The sequence below is a fragment of the Podarcis vaucheri genome (genome assembly GCF_965113315.1).
Source record: "Podarcis vaucheri genome assembly, chromosome: 8".
In the NCBI taxonomy this organism is placed as follows: domain Eukaryota; kingdom Metazoa; phylum Chordata; class Lepidosauria; order Squamata; family Lacertidae; genus Podarcis; species Podarcis vaucheri.
This window is the reverse complement of record NC_138766.1, coordinates 31,717,553-31,739,691: the sequence shown is the minus strand read 5'-3', so window position 1 is coordinate 31,739,691 and position 22,139 is coordinate 31,717,553. Positions and strand designations below refer to the sequence as shown.

The following is a 22,139-nucleotide window of genomic DNA, read 5'->3' as shown; positions in this document are numbered from 1 at the left end:
TGGAGGCGCAGATTGCAGCTATAACAAAGGCGGCATTTTTTCATCTCCGCCAAGCTAAGCAGTTGGCTCCTTACCTCTCTCGCCCTGACCTAGCCACTGTGATCCACGCGACGGTCACCTCCAGACTGGATTATTGTAAGTCGCTCTACGTGGGGCTGCCCCTGAGACTGACCCAGAAACTCCAGCGGGTGCAGAATGCCACAGCGAGACTCCTTACGGGGTCTTTGCTGCGGGATCACATTCATCCGATGCTATACCAGCTGCACTGGCTCCCAGTGGAGTACAGGATCAGGTTTAAGGTGCTGGTTTTAACCTTCAAAGCCCTATACGGCTTAGGACCCTCGTATCTACGGGACCGCCTCTCCTGGTATGCCCCACAGAGGAACTTACGGTCCTCAAATAAAAACATCTTGAAGGTCCCAGGCCACAGAGAGGTTAGGCTGGCCTCAACTAGAGCCAGGGCTTTTTCGGCTGCGGCTCCGATCTGGTGGAACGCTCTGTCACAAGAGACAAGGGCCCTGCAGGACTTGACATCTTTCCGCAGGGCCTGCAAGACAGAGCTGTTCCACCAGGCCTTTGGTCAGGGCGCAGCCTGACTCCCTCCTTTGGCAATCTTTACAATACTTTAGTTTATGGTTGCCATCAATTTTGATTTTAATTAATTCTTATGATGTTTTTATAATGTTGCACTATTTTAGTGTTGTTAGCCGCCCTGAGCCCGGCTTCGGCTGGGGAGGGCGGGATATAAATAAAATTTATTATTATTATTATTATTAATTGCAGGCGCTCTGGTGAGGTAGTGCTATTCACCTGACCGCCATGTTGCTGCTGCTGCTTACCGGGAGATAGCGGGAGAGGCAGCGGCGAGATTGCCTTTGCTGGTGCATTGGCCCCACCTTGGCCTCCATGCTACCCTGCCCCTCCCCTTCTACCTCCCAGGAAGCAGCATCAATGCATCTTGATGGAGGTCCAACCGCCCACTTACTGTGTGCCTGTAACCATGCAGTCAAACTACTGCCCCTGTGCATTTCAGTTGTTGGGTATGTAAACACTAGTGCAGACAGTCTGAAGATCAATTGAAACATTCACTGTCTGTTCTCGCAGGGTGCAATTCGGGGACCCGTTTGTTTATTTATTTTTAACCTGCTGAGCAGGTTGGGAGAACAGATTTGCGACCAGAAGGCTACATTCGCATACTCCTTTGAGGCCAATGTAAATAACGCAAGGCCTAAGCAAAATGGATCTAGCTATCCCTCCCCTGCGCCGCCCCCCGCCCCCCATAATAAAAGGAGAAGTTCCTGTCATTTTGCTTTGCTTGCCTTGGACCCCAGGTCTTCCATTGTGTTTGGAAAAAAATCACAGCATTCCAGCACAAAGAAACAGAAAGCTGCCGATTGCCAGCCAAGTCTTTCAACAATCCTCTGCAAGAGACTTGCTGGCAGAAGTCAACCCAAGAAGCTCCCCCTCTCCCCTCAGGTTTCCTGCCATTGTTATTGCAGAGAGACTGGAATTCCACCTAAATGGATTTGACCCTTTTGCTAAACAGCCAACACATATTTCCCTGATTACTATATTCCCGTTTTACGAAGGGGACACGCTGCGTGTGGAAGAGGAGGAGGCGGAGGCAGGAGGGAGAACCATAACCTTAGTATATTCTTAGACCTGGGCTTTTCCAAACAGGTCATTGTTGTTCTTTCTTCTTTGCATCAGAAGAGCAACAGCTCGCCCATCTGGCCAGGAGGAAAAATTTCAGCCCGCCTCTCAACAGCGGACCATAATGCAGGAGTCCTGTGCATGGTGGAAAATGCAGTGGCCCTCGAAGTTATGATCATTGGCCACAGTCCTGAAAAACAGAAGCACCTGCCCATTGATTTCAAGGGGAGAAAGCTAAGCAATTGCTTACCTACTCTCTGATTTTTAAAAAAATCAGTAGGAAGTATCCCCCCATTCATATTTGTGTCCCGGCTTTCTTACACCATGGAAACATAGCAGGAATGGATGGACCTGTCAGTTTCAGTTAGTTTCTTATTTTCCCAGCCTTAATTCAGTTCTCAATATTCCAGAGGTTTAAAAAAACAAATCCTCATGAAAATTCACCAGCCTTTCAGTGCAAATTTCTTTTCATAAACACATTCTTGTATGATGTTTTGACTATGATGCACATTTTTGCAAGCAATTTTCCCTAATCGAACACATTTTTGTATGCTATTCTCACTAATATATGCACTTTTGTGCACATTTTCCCCAGTAAAAACACTTTTCATACATATTGTCTGGCTGAAGAACTGCCTTGCAAAATCAGAGATGTGCAAATCTTGAAGGATAGCTGTATTTCAGTTCATGTATTGGTTCGAGCAGTGCAAACCAAATTAAATTTGGTTTTCATTAAAAAACCAAAATGAGTTTTTCCTCCATCCCAAAACCTGAGAAAGTTGATTCCCAAGCGGTCTTCTGCACTGGTTCAAAAGACTACTTGCTGGAGGTGAAACCACTGCTTTGCCCCCAAACTGAACCCCTCACTGAACCCCCCCCCCATTAAATGCCATTGCATTATTAAACTGTAGCAGCACTGTTATCTTTTTCAGAAGTGTTGGTTCAAGAATCCAAACAGCTGAAGTTGTAAAGGCATTTCAATATGAGGGAAGTGTTTTAGATTTATGGTATGCTCACCCTCAAACTGGCAATGAGAACCAGAAAACCAACCGAAAGGGTTTTGTGTGTGTGTGATAATGCTGATATCCAAGTGAAACAAAATGTAAGGGGTCAACAGCAAGTCATCGCACAGCATGCATGAAAAATTCATTCTGAGGTCGATGACCATTTTCTCCATTTCCAAGGTTATTAGTAGCATGGAGAACACATGTCAGAAAAACTGGTGCTGCCAAGTCCCCTTTTTCTTCTTAGCCCTGCTGAAACCAATAAGATTGCAGCGATAAAAATCTGGGCCCTTTAAATAATTTTTTAGAAGCTATTTTCTTGTCCAGCTGGTGGAAGGGATAACGAGGGTCATGTCCTTTAGATTCCCTTTTATTTTCCTTTGGTACAGGATGAGTTCAATCAAATGTGAAATATTCAAACATCCCATCCAAGGAATCTGAAGAGCCAACACAATGCACTTTGAGCCAGAAACAATGCTGCGCGTCCGTCTCTCGGGTGCCTCCTCTCTCCACAACAAGCCTCGTTCTGCCTTGGCAGGGCGCACCCTTGCAACTCCTTTGTCAGAATGTCAGATTACATGTCACTACAGAAATAAAACTCAATTCAGCTGGCCAGATGGTATACTGGCCGCAACAGTCCCATGGTGCAAGCCCTGCCAAGCTAAACTGACAACGAACTTTCTCCTGTCCTCTTTCTCTGTAGTGTGTGCAGTGAAGCTGCCCCTAATGCATTTGCTTGACCTGGTGAATTTCGTGATCAGGTGATGGCTTCCTGCAGATGCCACCAGAAGGTCTCTTCTGCTCAATGGAGCAATTGGGCCTTCAGTTCTGTGGCATCTGCCCTTTGGAATTCCCTCCCCTTGAATAGCAGACTGGCGAAATCTCTGTGGGGCTTTTTTTGGCACCTCTTTCAACAAGACTTTTAAATTGAGATCTTCCCCAGCCTACCTCTGTATTGGAATTATTTTTTAAAAAAATTATTTTTATTTTTTTAATGCTTGTTTGCCACCCTGAACTCCTTTGGAAGAAACGGCAGGATATAAGTAAGGAATCCTAGTCATTAACCTGTGTGGAAGTAGCTCTTAAATCTGAACGGTCTCCCTCCCCATTTAAGAGCAGGCTAGCTACAATTTTTCTCCAGTGTTGCTGCGACTGCATTGGTCAGTCTTAGCCTGAGTTTGGAAGGAGCTCTCTTCACCCTTCTCCTCCTGCATCTGCTGCACTCTGTGCATGTGTGAAATTCATCATTGTCTCCCCGATAGTTCCAAAACCAGGAACATAAGCCTTTCCTCTTGCGTGTCTTGAACCGTGCGTGCATGTGTTTCACTAAAACTTCCAAAAACGAATGCCATTCTTCTTTGCCAGGCACCACACAATGCTTTCCTGAGCAGAAGGGATTTTCTCTCCCCCACTTTTCAGCAGCTTGAATCTCTGAAGGCAGAACAGGATGTCAAGAGGACAAGAACTCAAATGGTGCTGGCTGGTCAGGAGAGGATGTACAAATCAAGAATGCAGCACCCTCCCCAACCCCCAGGGAAATTATTTACGCGCCTGGACCATAGGATAAACCAAAGGCCTGGCTTTAAGCAACTGCAACAACAATAGGTCACATTCCAGAAGAGCCAAAAACAAATGCCGCGGCCAAAGTACGAACAAATGGATGAAAATACACTCAAGCATACAGGCAAGCGATCGAGGATCTCTGTCTGGTGATCATGTTTGGCGCAATCCAAGAAATGAAACCTAAACCCCATGCCAGGCCTTCCCAGCAACTGCAGCTTTTCAGTTGCGTGTGGCAAAGGTCCCAGCCCAGCTCAGCAATTTGTAGCCTCCACGTGCTCAACCCAGGAGTGAAGGGGAAAACACAATGTTCAGAAAATCTTCAGCATCCCTGGAAAACCTGGATCACCACTCTTTGGACTATTTGTGTTCCTTTGGTCGTGTGATGCCCGTTGAGTATTAATTTCCAAAGGGGAACAAAAATATTTTTGGGTTTGTTCCCATCCTCCAGGAAAGGGAAAGAGCAGAAACACTTAGAGGTAATTAATGTAAACTTATTTTTCACTTCTGGAGCTGATCTGCGGTATCTCCCTTTTAACATTTCCATCTCAGTTTCTTTTAATGGTTAATCCATAACTTCTGCAGATGCCAGCTTCCTTTCGTTGATTATCTACATGCTTATAATAAACAAAGGCTTGATTCCAGCCCAAGCTTTTTCTATTTTCATTATTGCGAAAATTATTGAACACCGCTGCTTCCCTTGAGCATGCAGACTTGGATGACCTAAATCAGAGAAGGCCTTCTGGACTACAACTCCCATCTTCCCTCACTGTTGGCCATGCTGGCTGGTGCTGATGGGAGTTGGAGTCCAACAAGATCGGGAAAACCACAAGTTTCCCTTCCGTGACCTAAATCAATCAGCTGTGCTGATCTTCTCAAAGCCTGTGATTCAAGAATATAATGTGGTTGCCATGTCAAATTGCTGGATAATTATGCCTCAGTATCTTAGAATGGGACTCTAGGACTTGGCTAGACATAACTTGTCATTTAGGAGGTCAGCCTCCAAAAGACTCCAAAAGACAATCTATATCCTGAAGAAATTGATTGTTCTGGAGGATTTACATGGATCATAGAATCATAGAATTTTATGAAAATATGTTGATGCTTTAATTATCAGCATCAGAGTAATTGTTACACCAATCTTGTGTCAGAATTGTGGCATCTTGCTTGATACAACATATTCAAAAGCATCCCATCATTCTATTGATCACCACGTCCCTGATGTAAAAAAACTGTTAAGAATTTCTCTCTTTCACTACCGGGAAAGGAAATTCATTACTAAACACCTGAGCCTTTTGTCCCTTTTTATCTTTATTATTCGCTTTCTCAATGGAGGAGAATATTTTCCCAAAGTGAAGTGGGTGAGTTCACCATCTACTACACTTGGTGGATAATCAAATCCATTCAGAGTATCAGAAATTCTTCCTGAAGAGCTTTAAGCACTCATTCAGTATTATAAACATATGGTGCAATTGATAAAGCATGTGTGGTTTCCTGCTGCTCTTACACAGGTCATCCAGATGTTAGAGAACAATTGCAGTCATCTGTCGAAATGAATGAATGAACATTAAAAAATACCCCAAAACTGCGGGGCAATGGCAACATATTTCTGATGCATGAAATTATTATTTTCTTGCACGTGGCAGCAGAATCTAAAAGGCAGAAAGCAACCCATGTGTGCTTCCCTGAAACATCTGGTCGGTCACTGTAGGAAACAGCATATTAGGCCAGATGGACCTTTGATATGATCCGGGGGGGAGGTTTGAAAGGAATAGGTGTCACAAACCTGTGTTAATATTATACAAGACTTTAGTCCAGGATAGCAACACCATAAGTAAAATACTGTAAAGGTAAGGTAAAGGTACCTCTGACCGTTAGGTCCAGTCACGGACGACTCTGGAGTTGCGGCGCTCATCTCACTTTGCTGGCCAAGGGAGCTGCCGTTTGTCCTCAGACAGCTTCCGGGTCATGTGGCCAGCATGACTAAGCCACTTCTGGCGAACCAGAGCAGCAGACGGAAACGCCGTTTACCTTCCCGCTGGAGTGGTACCTATTTATCTACTTGCACTTAGACGTGCTTTTGAACTGCTAGGTTGGCAGGAGCAGGGACCATACAACAGGAGTTCACCCCGTTGTGGGGATTCGAACCGCTGCCCTTCTGATCGGCAAGCCCTAGGCTCAGTGGTTTAGACCACAGCGCCACCCACGTACGTGTACAATCGTGCAAATAAACCTTCAGCAACCATCTCTCAAGAAAGCTATTCAAATTATTGTTGTTCTATGGTGTCTGTTTCTGTGTGTTATATGCATGCCATGAAAAAAGGATGATCCATTCCAAATCAGATTAAGATATTTATATGATTAGGGTTTTCTTGATGATTTATTCATTCTATTTTCCCCCATTGTAATGATGATGCAATATGACTGACTGTTCCCCCTTTCTGCCCAATTTCAGTTCCCAGCTTCCTAACAGAGGGATGGATTTCTTGGACCTTCAGTCATGTGGGTGGGGTATGTGACAAATCAACCCAGACAAGACTTCTCTTCCACTCCTGTCTGATATTTTGTCTTATTGGTGAGTTGACCATAACTGACATCTGACTTGCTCCTGCCTGATGGTCAGTGTCTGGGCTGTGAGAGCTTGTGCTTCTGAAGCATCCTTGGCATATGACCAAGCAAGATGGTAAATCCAGCCATGTCCCCCATTAAGTAACATGTTTGTGACATGTTAAGATGGAAAGAGAAGGTCAGCTTTCAGTTCTTATTCTATAGTTGTCAGGAAAAGATCAACTAGTTTAACCCGGTCATGACCCATCTCCTGTTTGCAGGAAGTAATTGGACAGATAGTATTACAGGCATTCCTGCTTCCACACAGGTGTTGAGCCAGCTGCTGCTGCTGCTCCCCATCTGGCAAGGGGCTAGCAGACTCAAGTCTGAATCACCCACTACAGAAGTTGTTATACCTTAGGAATTTTTTTTTTATATTTTCTCTTCCTATTAGGACTGCAGCAAGAACTGTGGCTTAGTATAGTGGCCAAATGACACATTATAATATCAGGGAGAGTCAATGGGGTGCCCTCCAGTTGTTGTGGAACATCTATCGTCCCTGACCAGTGGTCATGTTGGCTGGGATGATAGGAACTGGAGGCCCACACAGCTTGAGGACACCATGTTGGCTGTCCCTGCATTGAACACAGCCATGTATAGTATATATTTTATCTGTTTCCTTTTTCCATCTGAAAGCAGACTCTGATGTTTGACTCAAAGTTGTCCCTAGCAGCTGATATTCATATCTGGATAACCCTCTTGAGACTGTAGAAGCTCCAGAAAAATTTGCTCATAAAAACCCAGTACATTTAAGAAGAGGGCACTGGGTTCTTGAACTCCCTTCTGTGCTATGTTTCCTTTCCAAGGAGAAATCTTTCTTTCTTTCTTTCTTTCTTTCTTTCTTTCTTTCTTTCTTTCTTTCTTTCTTTCTATTTTTACACAGGGGAGCTTTCAACAAGGATTGAAATGGTGCAGAAACAGCAGAGCTGTAGTCCACAATATTTCTGATTGTGCAGACTTTGGGTCCCTCCAGATGGGAGATTTATTGCGGGTGTATTTGTGACACAATCATACTGTATGAGTGGGGGGTTTATTCTGCTTCAGTTTGTTCTGCAATGACGCCCCAATGTCACAACATTGTTGCTGCCTGGAGAGGCACCGCAAAAGCAGCACAAAAATAAGCCAGGGCTTACTTTTGTAGTAATAAAAAATTTACAGGATTTCAGCAGAAAGTGGAAGGATATGCACAGATTGGAAACAAAGCAGTGTGACCGTACCAAAGCATCTAAAGGCACCAAGTGTATTCAAAGTGGGACAGTGTGTGACCATCCTGCTAGCATTGTGAGCACAAATCATCATGGATAAGCAATAAAAAGGGACATATGGAGAGGTCCTAGCTCTCAATACTGAATTGATGCTTCTCTGGGAGTCCACTGGAAACAAGCCTCAAGTGTGCCATGTCACAAGAGAAAACACCTGGAAAATCACTATTTCCCATTCAGATGGCCTCTGGGGGGGGGGGTTGGGTCCCATTTTTGTTGCACTTTAGTGCAAGAGTACTCCTCAATTGGGGAATAAAGTGATTAACATCAGGGAAGCATTACAGAACTAATAAAGCAGAATGTGTGAACAGTCCAGTATAAATTTACCATGAATACGTTTTCGTAGCACCAGTGATATGTTCCGGAATGCACCTGCAACCCCACCCACACACAAATAAACAACGTAACAGTGTGAAGGAAGCACACTAGTGTCCAATGGCATCAAATTGGTTTTCAGTGGAAATGAACTAGCTTAACTGGGCATGAGTTGTAACATCAAGCCTCACAGAAGAAGGCTTGGGCAATAGCTACCTGTTTGAATACAGAATGTTCTGTGAATCTCATTGTCTTTCTTATCATCATTATTTAAAAAACCACTACATTAATATCCGACTGATGTTCTGAAGTGTGCCGCAAAGCCTCATTCAGAGAAATGATCAAGAAAGTACATCTAGATCTTGCATTTCCCAACTACCAGCAAATGTTGTTCTGAAATTGATAGGAAGAATCAGCCCTGTTCTTTTTGTTACTCGACAGCAGCAAGACCTTGCCAGATCGCCCTGGGCTTCCCTTGGAAGTTTCCACAGGAAACTTTAATGATGTTTACTGAACGGATTCTACAGGTCATTCTGTCCAAAAAGTTAGGAGCAGGACTTCTGCAAGTGCATGTTTTTATCGGAGTCGTAAGGAAATAGGTCAAACTTCCAAATAATTCTTTTTAAAACCATCTGAGAAGAAACATGAGTGGGAACAGCAACAGCTTTCTGTAACCTGGAGCACTTCTGTTCTGTTCTGAATACTCTATTCCGTTCCTCCTCACCATTCTCCATTCCTTCAAAGACAGCATCCTGCATCCAGTGAGCATGCTCAGTCCTCTGGCGGGTCCCTCTGCTTAGTATTCCCCCCCCCCATTTTTGTTCTTCAGCAAACCTGGAGGTTTCTCCAAGCCAGCAGATGCCTCTCATCTAGCATGCAGGCGGTGCTGTGTGGGCTGCATCAGTTTATGCACTAAGAGGAATTAAGAGTTTGCTACTGGTATATATAACCACCCAATTAGATATGATAAAATGAGATAAGGCGATAAGCAGTGCTTTGTTTCTTTAAGAAAAGAAGGTGCCGGTACTCTGGGCAGTTGCCCTGGGTGCAAAATTTCCTCAGGGTCAGGAAAAACAATTACAATCAATTACATGTCTTACTGGAACTTCATTAAGATCTGGCCATGCTTGCTGGGGTTGATGACAGCTGGAGACCAACATCTAGAGGGCACCACACTAGTCCTGTCTAGCATCATCAAGAACTGCTTGGAGCACTTCTGCTGGCTGAGAGGTCAATGGCTCTAAGGAAGAGGACCCCCTCTAGTGGTGCTATACCTGTGGAGATCCATGCTGAAGAAGGCTGCTCAGACCAGGACACTTACAGGTTTTTCACAGGCTGTTAAAGATTTCTATTGGTTCATTACTAATGGAACTTATTAGTCACTTTTACACAGTCTTTTGGGTGAAAAAGGAAGCAGCTGATATGGGTGGGTGTTCCATCTGTTTCAATGACTCCTCTGGGCTTATTCCATTTTAATATCTGTTAAGAACCTGTTTATAGACTAAAACAGTGGGATGTAAACTGCAAAGCCCTTGAGGTATTTTGAGCAGGTAGGGTTTAATAAGAAAACACGTAAAGAAACAACAGTTATCCTAGGTGTGGAGAATAAGAACATATAGCTCAGTTGGTAGAGCATGAGACGCAATCTCAGGGTTGTGGGTTCGAGGCCCACACTGGGCAAAAGATTCCTGCATTGCATGGGGTTGGACTTGGTCTCTTCCAACTCTACAGTTCTATGATTCTAGAAGATGAGCCCTGCTAGATCAGGTCAAAGACCCATCTAGCCTAGAATTCCATTCACATTTGTGGCTCCAAGAAGCTGAGACAGTGGCCACACCCCAGGAACAGCTTTGACTGGCCAGCTAAACCAGGTGAGGGTAGCCAATGTGTCTCAAACCCTCAGTGAGTTAGGGACTTTCTCTGCATGTGAAGACAGGCTCTGGAGGATTGAGCGGACGAAACCAATAGGATCCAAGAAAGCTGGTCTCATCAAGAAAGCTGCTGTAGAGGGAAGTGAGGGGCAGGTGGGGCTCTTCAACCTGGAAAGGTAGAAGGAAAACTCTGGTCCTAAACCTCCACTGCCTTGAGGGACATCTTCGGGAGAAGAAAAGGCTAAGGAGTAAACCCTACACAAATCTGGAGTGGAGTCCTTAAGACAGCTTGATGGCGCCTTGTACGACTCCATCCAGCAACTCTTGCAGCTAAGCTGGTGCCAAATATATTGCTCTGCTTTCCTCTGGACTACATCAGCTAGGCCGAGGGGTGGGAGGGGTCCCAAAGTCACTACAGTGCTGCTAATGCAGCGGTTTGGCTTCATCCTTAGAGGTGCACCCCATTGCCTGTTGAGACAGACGGAGGCCGCCAAGAGCTGGATCAGGCCAGTGGTTCCTTTAATCCAGCATCCTGTTTTCATGGTAGCCAGCCAGGTACCTATGGGAAGCCAGAAAGCAGAACCTGAACACAGCAGCACTTTCCCTACTTGTGATTTGCAGCAGCCGGTATTCAGAGGCATACTGACTCTGACAAGAGAGGTAAAATCTAGTTGGGGTTTTCTGATGAAGACACAAAACTTGTTGAAAAAGATGAATCACATTGTGTCCGAATCCTGTAGGACCACTGTCACTACATAACATGCAAACTATTCAAATGAGCTGAGATGAATGGAAAGTTCAGTGCCATGCATTTGATGAAAATGAAGAAGCAAAGTGCACCACCTAGTGACAGATCTCCTACCCTACAGATCAAAATGCTTAGTTTAACTGATCAGTTGAAGCTAACAGGTCCTCATCATTTTTATTATTAAAATTGCCCACCAGGCATGTTATGTACCTTTGTGTAAAACATCTTAATAGTCAAATCAGTTTGTCATCTACACTGATGCTCTACTCAAATGTAGACTATTCCACATAATTCCAGTAGCCACCACTTATGCTACTGGAAAAGGATCCCTACCTGCCAAATTGGCTGTCCAGCCTCTGTTTATGTGCTTTCATTGAAGGAGGGTCCCCACCTCCCACCATAGACTACAGTGGTACCTGTGGTTACGAACACTTCTGGTTACGAACTCCGCTAACCCAGAAGTAGCTGCTCCTTGTTGTGAACTTTGCCCCAGGATGCGAATGGAAATTGAGCGGCAGAGGCATGCGTGCAGCGGGAGCCCCCATTAGCGAAAGCGCACCTCAGGATAAGAACGGTTTCAGCTTAAGAACGGACCTCCGGAACAAATTAAGTTTGTAACCAGAGGTACCACTGTATTCCGAACAGGAAGAACTGCTTGACAGTGGGCCTTTATCCCAAAATTTAATCACAATCTGCTTCTATGCTATTTCCACCCTTTACTTTTAATCTTGCCTTCTGAATAGAGAACAAATCTGCTCCATCTTCTTGTTTTTTCCCTATTTTGAACCACTATCAAATCAGTGCCACTCACAAATGGCCATTTTGTTCCAGAAGTCGATGTAAAACTGGGATTTTGGTCTGTACAATTTTTTTGGAACCATGTGATATATTGAATGAACTCTGCATGGAAAGAGCCAGTATCTCCAAGAATACCTCTCCCCACTGCGATAATGGTCCTAGATCAGCTAACAATCAAATAATGGACTGGCCAAGACATGGGTTGAGATTTTGTGTCATGGTACCTGCTTTATGGAACATTTCCCTCAGAGCTGAGGCCCTTGCTGGAAACGTTTAGGTAGCAGGCAAAGACTTTTGGGGAAGATGACACATCCTTTTGTTCTTTTGTATGTGAATTGTCCTTGGCTATTTTTATTATTCATTACATAGATTATTAAGGTGTAATATGAACTCCCCTTGAGACCAATTATTAGATCTGTGTTTAAATGAAGTTAAAAGAATTTAACGTGTAATACTATAAGATTTTTCAAGAAAAGCAGCTTTAGGTCACCTGGCACACTATGCATTTAAATTACACACTTCCAAATCCTGGGAACTAGTTTGTTACGGGTGATAGGAACTATACCACTAGAAGGGGTAAATTACTATTCCCAGATTCTTCTGGGGGGTTGATTTAAATGTATGGTGTGCATATTGCTTGGGGGTGGGGTGGGTTCTCCACCCCCCCAATCAATTTCAGGGAGTGAGCTTGGGGGGGGGTGTTCCATAGTGCAAGCGAAGTCCTTGCACAGGGCTTCTGCTGATGGGTCTCCTTGGGTGAATCCTGCCTATCATAATGGAAAATACCAAAGTAATTCCTTCAAAGTAAAAAAAGGAAACATTTCAATGGAAAACATTTATTGTTCAAGAAGTTATTTACAGGAAATTATTTACATGGTAGTTTGTACAGACTGAGAAATTTAAAAAGCTGCTTTTATAAAAAAATATACATTTACAACATATTATACACAAAAACGTTTTATCCCTTTTTCTTTAGAGCTAAACTATTATATAAAACATGCAATATACGACAACACATTAGGCAGCATATATCTTAAAAGGATAATGAAAACATTACCTTTGTACAATATAATATTCTACAGAATATGAACTTATAATTTAAAAATGGTCCTTCCCATTTCAAGAGTTCTTACCTTTTGGTCTGACTCCACAATTCTCACCTGGGCAAACAAGCATAAAAGCCACATACTGCATGCACTTCAGTACACACCAGCACACCCATTCATTTCAATGAAGGAAACAGCTCCTTCCATTGGATCAGACCCACACTATTTTATCAGTGTTTTACAAATGCAAATGAAGTTTCATTCATGTATGTTTTTCCAGTTGGAGCAGAAGAAAGGGAAACATCCTCATTCATTTCACTATTCCTAGACACACAGATTATTATTTTAACCGTTACCCCAGAAGTCACACTCTGTTTTTTGTGCGCTCATTTTTTGCCCGGGGGGGGGGGGGGGAGAAGAAACAGGTAAAGCAAATTAGAAGCAGCCTCTTTAGTTGGGCCACATGCTGCAAACAAATTGTAAATGACAAATAGGAATTTCCACGTTTCCTTGAGGCTCTCCATATACACAGCTAACGGACTGATGCTTACTTGACAGAACAATGTCTTAAAGAAATATCACTTCCTTATATCAAAATGTGTTCAGCATAAGTGACCAAGGCTTAAGTATCTTGTGGCATGTACATGTAGCAAATAAAGCACACACACTCCCAATGCCATTTCTACACAGAAGTGATGCAGGGATATAAAACAGCTGTATGTGCAACATATTTGCCTTCCCCAAACTTACATATTGTTCATTTGTCAACTTGCTAGTGCAAGATGTCAGTTAAATAAAGACTAAGGCTGTGCACACACATTACTGTTTATTCTGCACCAAGTGTGCTCCTACTGCTAGTTTTTGAAGCCACATTGCCCGCAATCCTTATCTATCCTGTAGCTGATTAAGCAATGCTGTGCTTTGATACATTTTCCCCAAAACCAGCTTTGATCAGAGTACTTTCAATCAGCAACAGCAGGTGGTCCAGCCACGCCCTTATATGGACACGGATAGCCTAACTACTATCCTCAATGCTCTGGTAACTTCTAGGTTAGATTACTGCCATGTGTTATACTTGGGACTGCCTCTAATGATGGTTTGGAAACATCAGCTGGTCAGAATTCAGCGGACAGGTTGCTCACTATGGCAACATGATTTGAGCATATACCGCCAATCCTGGCCCAACTACACTGGCTGCCAATTAGTTTCCTAGCCCAATTCAAAGTGCTGGTCTTGACCTATAAAGCTCAGGACCACAATATCTCAAGGATCACCTCTCCTCTTATGAACCAACCCCAACCCTGCGATTATCATCCAAGGCCCTTCCTTGTGTGCCTCATTCATGAGAGGTCTTGAGCATAGCAATTCAAGAATGGGGCTTTTCTGCAGTGGCTCCCCACTTGTGGAATGCTGTTCCCTGGGAGGCTTACCTCAGGGGTTTGCAAACTAAGGTCCACAGGCTGGATCCGGCCCAATTGCCTTCAGGATCTGGCCCACAGATGGTCTGTGGATCAGCGTGGGCCGTGGGGATTCTGTTCATTTTTTTTATGCACCACCATTTTCCCCTGCACATTCCCCCCCCCCAACAGCTATGGACTTGCCCTGCGGCCCGCCGAGGACTACCAGGCTATGGCCACCACCCTGCCTGTGGGAGCTCTGGGGAAAGAACGCGAGGAGCTGCCGCCGCCGCACTACAAGCGCACCACCCGGTGAGCTCCAGCCCTGCGGGACGGGCTGGGGGCGCAGTGAAGAGGTGAAACTGGAGGGCAGCTGGGCGTCCCGGACTGGAGGGCCAGTTCCCAGTGTACCTGAGCACAGCCTGCTGTCAGAGGCAGCACCCGGCGAGAGTCATCGAGGCCAAAGCGCCGGGGAAGGGCTCCTGCTTCCCCTTCCTGGGAGAGGGGGAAAGGGCCAGGGGTGCTCAGATCATGGGTCTGGGAAGGTAAGCGCAGTGACTGGGGAGGAGGACTACTTGCCCCCCTCGCCTTTTTTCCAGCTCCCCCCCATGCCGCTTCTCTGGCCTGCCACAAGGTCTGAGGGACAGTGGACTGGCCCGTGGCTAAATAAATTTGCCGACGCCTGGCTCACCTGGTACCTTCGTTACATATCTTTAGGCACCAAGCAAAAACATTCCTCTTCTCCCAGGCCTTTGGCTAACTAAACAATCTATGGCCTTTAAAACTTTGGGGGAGTGGGGTCACTGTTTTTGTTTGTTACAATACTTTTTGTGTTTTTATATTGTAAACTGCACTGTGATTTTCAGATGAAGGGAAATACAGAAATTTTATATGAACAAACATTTTTCCTCCATGACTGAATCACTAACTCAGCAGCTTATAATGCACAGAATGGTATTTTCTCCTCACACTGCAAACATTTATTGCAGTTGTGTGGGGGGAATATTCACTTGATCATTGTGTTGAGCAATCACATACAGAGCAGGGAGGATTTTAAAGCAGCTTATAACCAGAATGTCATTTCATGTGCAGAGGCTATATGATTAGCCTATAATTTTCAGTGCCATATGGAATTGAACAGGTGTCTATGATGCACCTGACCAACAATTTCTGGGATCATTTAGAACCTCTCAGAGAAAGCTACAAGGTTTTCATTCCTTTCTCTCCAAGACAAGCACTTCTCCCCCTATTAGGCAAATTTAAGGGTCTGAGAAGAGAATTATTCATAAGCATCATGGAGCAAAGTGGCAGATTCATGCTCTTGTAAATGAAAGGGCACAAACTACAGAAGAAAGCTGTATTTGAAAACATTTAGTAGCAATTGCCAGACATATGATCCAGAATGCCTTCAGCATTGCCAATGATCACTTTAGAAACATCTTAGCAAAAACTCAAAATAAAAGAGTTGGCCTCAGACAGGTAATGTCCCCATTTCAAACTTCAATAATTTTATATTAACTTAAAATAAGTTTTAACTTTAAACTGTGTTCATCAAACCTATGTGGTGGTTTCTCAAATGTGTCCGGACACTTTTCTCTCACAAATCTTTGAAGTAAATGTACCAATCTGATTTGCATAGAATAAGGAAGAAAACCTGCAGTTTGTTATATGTTGGGAGCTTTCTCCAGCTTGCCCCACATTCTTATATCTCCAGCTTTTGTAGTAGACAGAAAATTAACTATTTCACATATTTTTTGCTTGTTACCTCTTCACTTGTTCACCTTCATTAATCTGAATGGAAGAGGAATGCACTTGCCTCAGGAGCCATACAAAAAGCCATTTTTTCCAATATTGTGGCCCCTATTCATTGTCTCTGCACCTTCAGTCACAACTGAGTGCTAGTTTGGAAAACCTGGAGTTCTACGAAGCATTTTTTTCAGAACCAATTTGTGTCTCATGTTTGATCGGGAGCACAAGTACAGAACATGCAGTTTTAAGGCTGCAATCTAGTCAAGCTCATAAGGAAAGAACCATATAGCATTGAGGCTTCAAAATCTCTCAACTACCCACAGGAGCAGTAAACATGAGGCCTGAAGTAGCATCATATTTTTGAGGAGGAGAAGTTGTATGTGCTTGTTGGATCTGGATCCATATTTCTCTTATTTGCTATAGGGTTGAAATCAATGTGTCTACTCTAAGCATGACTAAGTCTGGATGTAACCCATTGTGTGCAATTATGCAAGAATTTGGATAAAATGCTTAAAAACAATGCCTTAAAATATTAGGCTTAAACGTATTTGGGGGGGGGGAGGCTTAAGAAAATTGACTTATCCATGCAAATGGATAATAAACTTCAAACATAACTAATTTTAAAAATCCGTTTAATTATACCGAGAGCTGATTGCTTGGTTATACTACAATACAACAAAAATATGCAAACTTCAAGTAAAAATAAGTTTATCATACTGAAACAAAATATAGCAAAGTGCAAAACTGAAGAGGAAACACTACTGCTTTCCTCAGATTTAATCAAGAAAAATATATTTAAAACGCTATATTACAGATAAATACAATGAATACTTAACCACCTCTTTGGTCCATATGTTAATAAATTAAGCCAACATAATGTTACCTGTGGTTTTGAATAATGAAAAATTTTCTAAAATGTCATTGCTAAATATGTTAAGAGATCAGTTCATGAAACTTAAGATGCCTTAAAAATAAAAAACCTGCAGATTATCTGGAATTAAAAAAACAACAACGAAATTTTCAACTGCTCTCAAACAGTAATTCAGTTCATGGTCAAATACTGGTGTTGCATAAGCTTTACACTGGATTCTTTTTAGAATGCTTCTAAGTAGAATGTTCAATCACTTCCTCAGATAAATTTTTGAATATTGGTGTAGATTTCCTTCATTTCCTGTAGCAGCTGAAGGTATTATTTTAATTCTATTCATACAAAGGGCATTTCACCCTTAAGTAAAGCACACCACTCTAAACTTGCATGAAAGAAGAAACCCACCCTTTTTAGCATATGAAAAAATGGCCCTAGTAACATTACACTTACACGTTACTTTCAAAACCGAATACAGAATATTGCTATCAGAAACTTTCATTTGTTATTTCATTGTTTTTTTAAAATATAAATTGGTTTTAAAATGCAATAAATAACTAACTCTGCAATCGCTTTAAAATACAAATGTTATGTATTCTATTCAAAGGCATAGTGCCATACTTATCCTTGGCTAAAGCACATCCTTTTAGTATTCATTACCAAACAGAGACTGAAAGAGAAGATTTTATTTACCATTTTTGATAGAAAAAGAGTCATTTTATACATTGATCTACCGTAAAACACAACTCATTAGCTGAGTTCAACGAGTCATGATCCAAGATTGCTTCCTGTTACAAAGCGGTTCTGGGCAGACCCTTTTCTAGATGGCCACTCAGAACCTGCTGTATTGTTGCTGCCCAATGAACGTGTTGCAATATTTAACAAAGTGCATATCTAGCCTTTAAGTTATTCCTAACCTAACCTTAATACTGATGGGATTTGTTTCTCATGAAAAGTGTAAGTTTTGTCAGAATGAGGCAACCACAAACAACATAGGAAGCATCTGAGCCTCCAGTACAGAAATACATTTCTTCATATAGCCCTAAAGTCAATCGACTTAGAAATTTACATATATAGTCTTCATAACTACTTCAGTACTGGGGCCTGAGAAGTGTTTGCTTTGCAGCTTCATTACACCACTACACGTAACACTAGACATCAGACAACTTCACATACAACATTCACAACAGTATCACATACAGCATGTTCTGATGCTCAATAAAATATGAAACCAATATGGAGTTTTATAACTCCAAAGGCTTGAAGATACAGTGCTTAATATTTAAGTCAATAAAAATTATAATTAAAAAACAAAAACTTTTCTGCATTGACTTGAACTGGGGCAGGTAGTACTCCAAGTTTTTTTTCCTATTATTCATTTTAACACCACTACCACAAGCTATCATCAGATGCAAGCTAATGGCAGAGACAAAACAGGAGTAAGTTGACAATGGACTAGAAAATCCCTTCTAACATATACTCAAGGCACTATAAATTAAAATAGCATTTTATACTAGTGTAGGTTTAGAATGTGCCTTGGCATTTAAATTAAATTACCTGAAACAAAGAACAAAATATATCAATGTTTCTTTAAATACCTCCTAGTATTAATGCTATTTCCTTTCCCCTATGACTTTGATTTAGAGTCTTGGGTGAGCACAAAGCTTCCATCTTTCGGTATGGCAAACGAAAGTCTGCAATAACACAACCGTGAAGAAGCTCCAGTTATACATAGGTCCTTGTAGGATAGCAGCCTATCACTACAACTATAAAAATGAAGACATAATAATAATGAATGTCTTAAGTGTTATTTCTAGACCAAAGTAGGCAAAATAGCCTCTAGTGATAATTTATTAGTATATACAACTACAAATTGTGATTTTGCCACAATATTTAGAAAGGTTGTGGAACAAAGCACTGTGCTGTCAAAGTGTTATTGCTGCAGTTATGATTTCTGTAGGCATTAACTTCTGCTGTCATGACAACCTGTGGTCATACACCCAGAAGGAAGGTAGAGACATGTACAGACTGCCAATTTTGAACAGAAAACTAAGGGCTAATTCACACATTGCACTCTGAGTGAAGAAATACATAGAATCAAGCCCTACTACCACCTGTATTACAGCAGCCAAAAGTAGTAGAAAAGGCAATGTCAGCTAAAGTCGTCCTCGCTTACTGCATATGCCTTGTTTTTTCCAAGTTCCCAGCAAAGGGATTCTTGGCTACTGCCACTCTACTTAGAGAAGAGCACCAGCAGCAGAGTGACCAAGGTGCTGTTGAAAAAGGTGCAGTGATTGAGCAGCGACATCATCTAGCAATTTCTGGTAAATGCACTGCCACCTGCACTGGTTTCCGGAAGTAGGGAGCCTGCTCCCTTCTTTCAGCTCCTAATACAGGCATGTTTGTGCATGCTGATTACATGTGCATACTCACTGAAAGGACAGTGTGTGAATCAGCCCAAAGATACAATTAATTCACTCCTTCCCAATACTTACATTTAGATAGTGCCTTGTAGTTTCTCTCTATTCACTTTATAACATGTTACAGTAAAGACATTACAGTCACACCACCGCTGCTGCTCTTGCTAAAACAACACACACAGAACAGGTCTACTGGAAGCTAAGCATATGAAAGTCACATATAATCATCCCCAAATTATCTCAAGGCTGGGAAATAAGAAGATTTTTAATTCTCTCCCTTTTGATACTGATAATCTACTAGAATAAACATTTGTTCAGAATCCTGGCATAATCACATAGAAAAACTGCATTTTTATTTCCCCATCTATCTTTGACTTAACTTTAGATTAAACTACTGTAAACACATACTTTTCAAGACTTGTGGCTCCTCCTGGTCTTAAAATAGCGTTACTGAATGTTTCAACAATCAAGGTCAAAGCAAATATATTTTCGGAATAATGTAGGATTCCTTTTGTAACCTTTTTTAGACATCTGACCCATACAGCCTTTGTTCCAATCCGTAACCATGAATTTGGGACATACCATAACTTGATAAAATAGCAAAAGCATAACATAATGTTACTGAAAGGCTGCTTTTAGTGAATGTGACATATCCTAATTAAATCCTTTCATAAGGAGCTCCTATATTGGATCAATCACATTCATGTCCTTACCAGACTGTTGTTTCAGTCACTAAATCCCGGCAATGCTAATAAATTCAATACTCAAGCAGCTTTCTTCTCCACAGGCCTGATAAATTTCTGCATTGAGATGGAGTTAGTTATTACAATAATAAACAAGTGCCTTGTTGGTATACCTGAAATTTTTTTGAACTATGTTTGCTGCACTCAAATACTACACATTTAAATGGTCACACTATCAATATTTTTTAAAAAACAAAAACAAATCAACTTTGCATTTGGCACATTTATGATCCATTCTTCAGAAATGCCCGTCTATTTCCCCCAATACTGTTACGAACAATGATCACATCACCATTTGCCCGATTAGCAGCTTCACAAGGTGCTTTATCTTGCAGCTTCTCCTAAATTGATCACACCTTGCCTGTGACAGAGGCACATTAGGTGCAGTGCAGTAGTGTGTCATTTTTGGACTCTAGAGGGAACTCCTTTCTAAAAGGGTGGAACCTCTAGTTTGAAGTCTACATACCAAATATTTCTCCTTGCAATTCAAATCCAGCAGCTACTGGAACAACTTCTGGGAAGCTTCACTGCAGACCATTTCCTTTTAGAAACCAAGTTTTCACAGAAGTTTCAAAGTGTAGCAAGAATTCTCGAGAAGGATATAATTAGTGTCAGTACAGTCTGGCCAATTCCAAACACCAGTGCTTGTAAAGGAGCCATGCTTTTTCCAGCAACTCTGAAAATTCCAGCTACTGCTGCACCTAGAGAATCACAAGGAAGGGAAGAAATATGAAGTTACCACAAAAAAAAGTAAAAGGTTTTTATTTTAAGACATTTTAGGACCAAATTTTTCAAATGTTACTTTTTAATTACATTCGGCCTGATCCCGCTAATATTAAGGACTTGTAAGTCCCATTGAACTGAATGGGAGATAAGTATGTTTAACTCTCACATTCAAATTAATGGGTCTTGAAAGTGCTTATCTTTAGCTAGATTGTGTCCAATATTTTGTTGTAAGCCTGACCAGGGGGCTATATAAATGCCACAGATAAATAATAATCAAATAAACTAGTAGTTTACATGTCCTATCCAAATGCTAGTATTTGCAAGGCTGACACACTGTGAAGCTTTAAGTTAAGTCAATAATGTGTTGGACTTTGTTCTTCTCCCTGAACTTTCCTAAGAGAGAACCCACTTCTACAATGAACATTGAGGGTGCAGTATCAATAAATTTATTAAAAAAATTGTCCAGTAGCACCTTAGAAACCAACTAAGTTTGCTCTGGGTATAAGTTTTCGTGTGCATGCACACTTCTTCGGATGCATGCACACGAAAACTTATACCCAGAACAAACTTAGTTGGTCTCTAAGGTGCTACGGGACAATTTTTTTATTATTTTGACTGCGTCAGACCAACACGGCTACCTACCTGAATAAATTTATATCTACCCTGAACCACCAGAAACAGACATTAATCCCCTTGCAGTGGAGGTAAAACACAGGCATCATGGTTAGTAGCCGTTGATCACATCCTCAAAATTTATTCTAACTAGAGATGGGAATGCCATGGGGGGGACCCCAGGAAATTATATATTTTTTTCTCCTGTTTTTTCTTCCAGATGACACTTTGGGTTTGAAGGGGCAAAAAGGAAGAATAACATTTTTATGCAAGGCATTAAAGAATGCTAATTTGTGTATACTGTAGTCATATACCACATTCAAATCCAAGATGTGTTTCTGCACCTAGGGTTCAGTATTTTCAGTGTTGTATAAAGTTACGCTTTGTATTTAAATATGCTGCTATCCTTTAATATTGAGACTAAATGGAAGTTTCTGTCCAAATGACACACAATTGTTTTAGCAAACCAAACAGTGTTTCTGTTTCCAACTCCCTGTACCCTTCCCAAACAGGGGAAAAAACCACACTATTATATATTTGCTTAGTATAAGGTGCAGCTCTAATATTGGGTAAATTTTATGTTTTATTTGTAAAAATGGAATGCCTTTATACTTTCTACTCTAATTCTTTGTGTGGTTAAAGGTAAAGGTAAAGGTACCCCTGCCCGTACGGGCCAGTTGTGTCTGACTCTAGGGTTGTGCGCCCATCTCACTTAAGAGGCCGGGGGCCAGCGCTGTCCGGAGACACTTCCGGGTCACGTGGC

General features: G+C 42.0%; 1 protein-coding gene across 4 annotated transcripts in view; it reads right to left on the bottom strand.

Annotated features, from left to right (window-relative positions):
* The window catches only part of TMEM170B (transmembrane protein 170B), a 91,748-nt gene that overhangs the window by 62,948 nt on the left and 6,661 nt on the right, over window positions 1–22,139 (bottom strand). For 2 of the 4 annotated variants that reach the window (XR_014222339.1, XR_014222340.1), the window contains exon 3: window positions 20,505–20,739. Coding sequence is in view for 1 of the 4 variants with exons in the window: in XM_082234696.1 (XP_082090822.1) it covers window positions 20,609–20,739 (131 nt within the window). In the remaining 3 variants the exon portion in view is untranslated. Of the gene's footprint in view, window positions 1–5,560; window positions 5,762–13,249; window positions 20,740–22,139 lie in introns of those variants that run through there. The other 2 variants (XR_014222341.1, XM_082234696.1) reach the window with 2 other exon arrangements.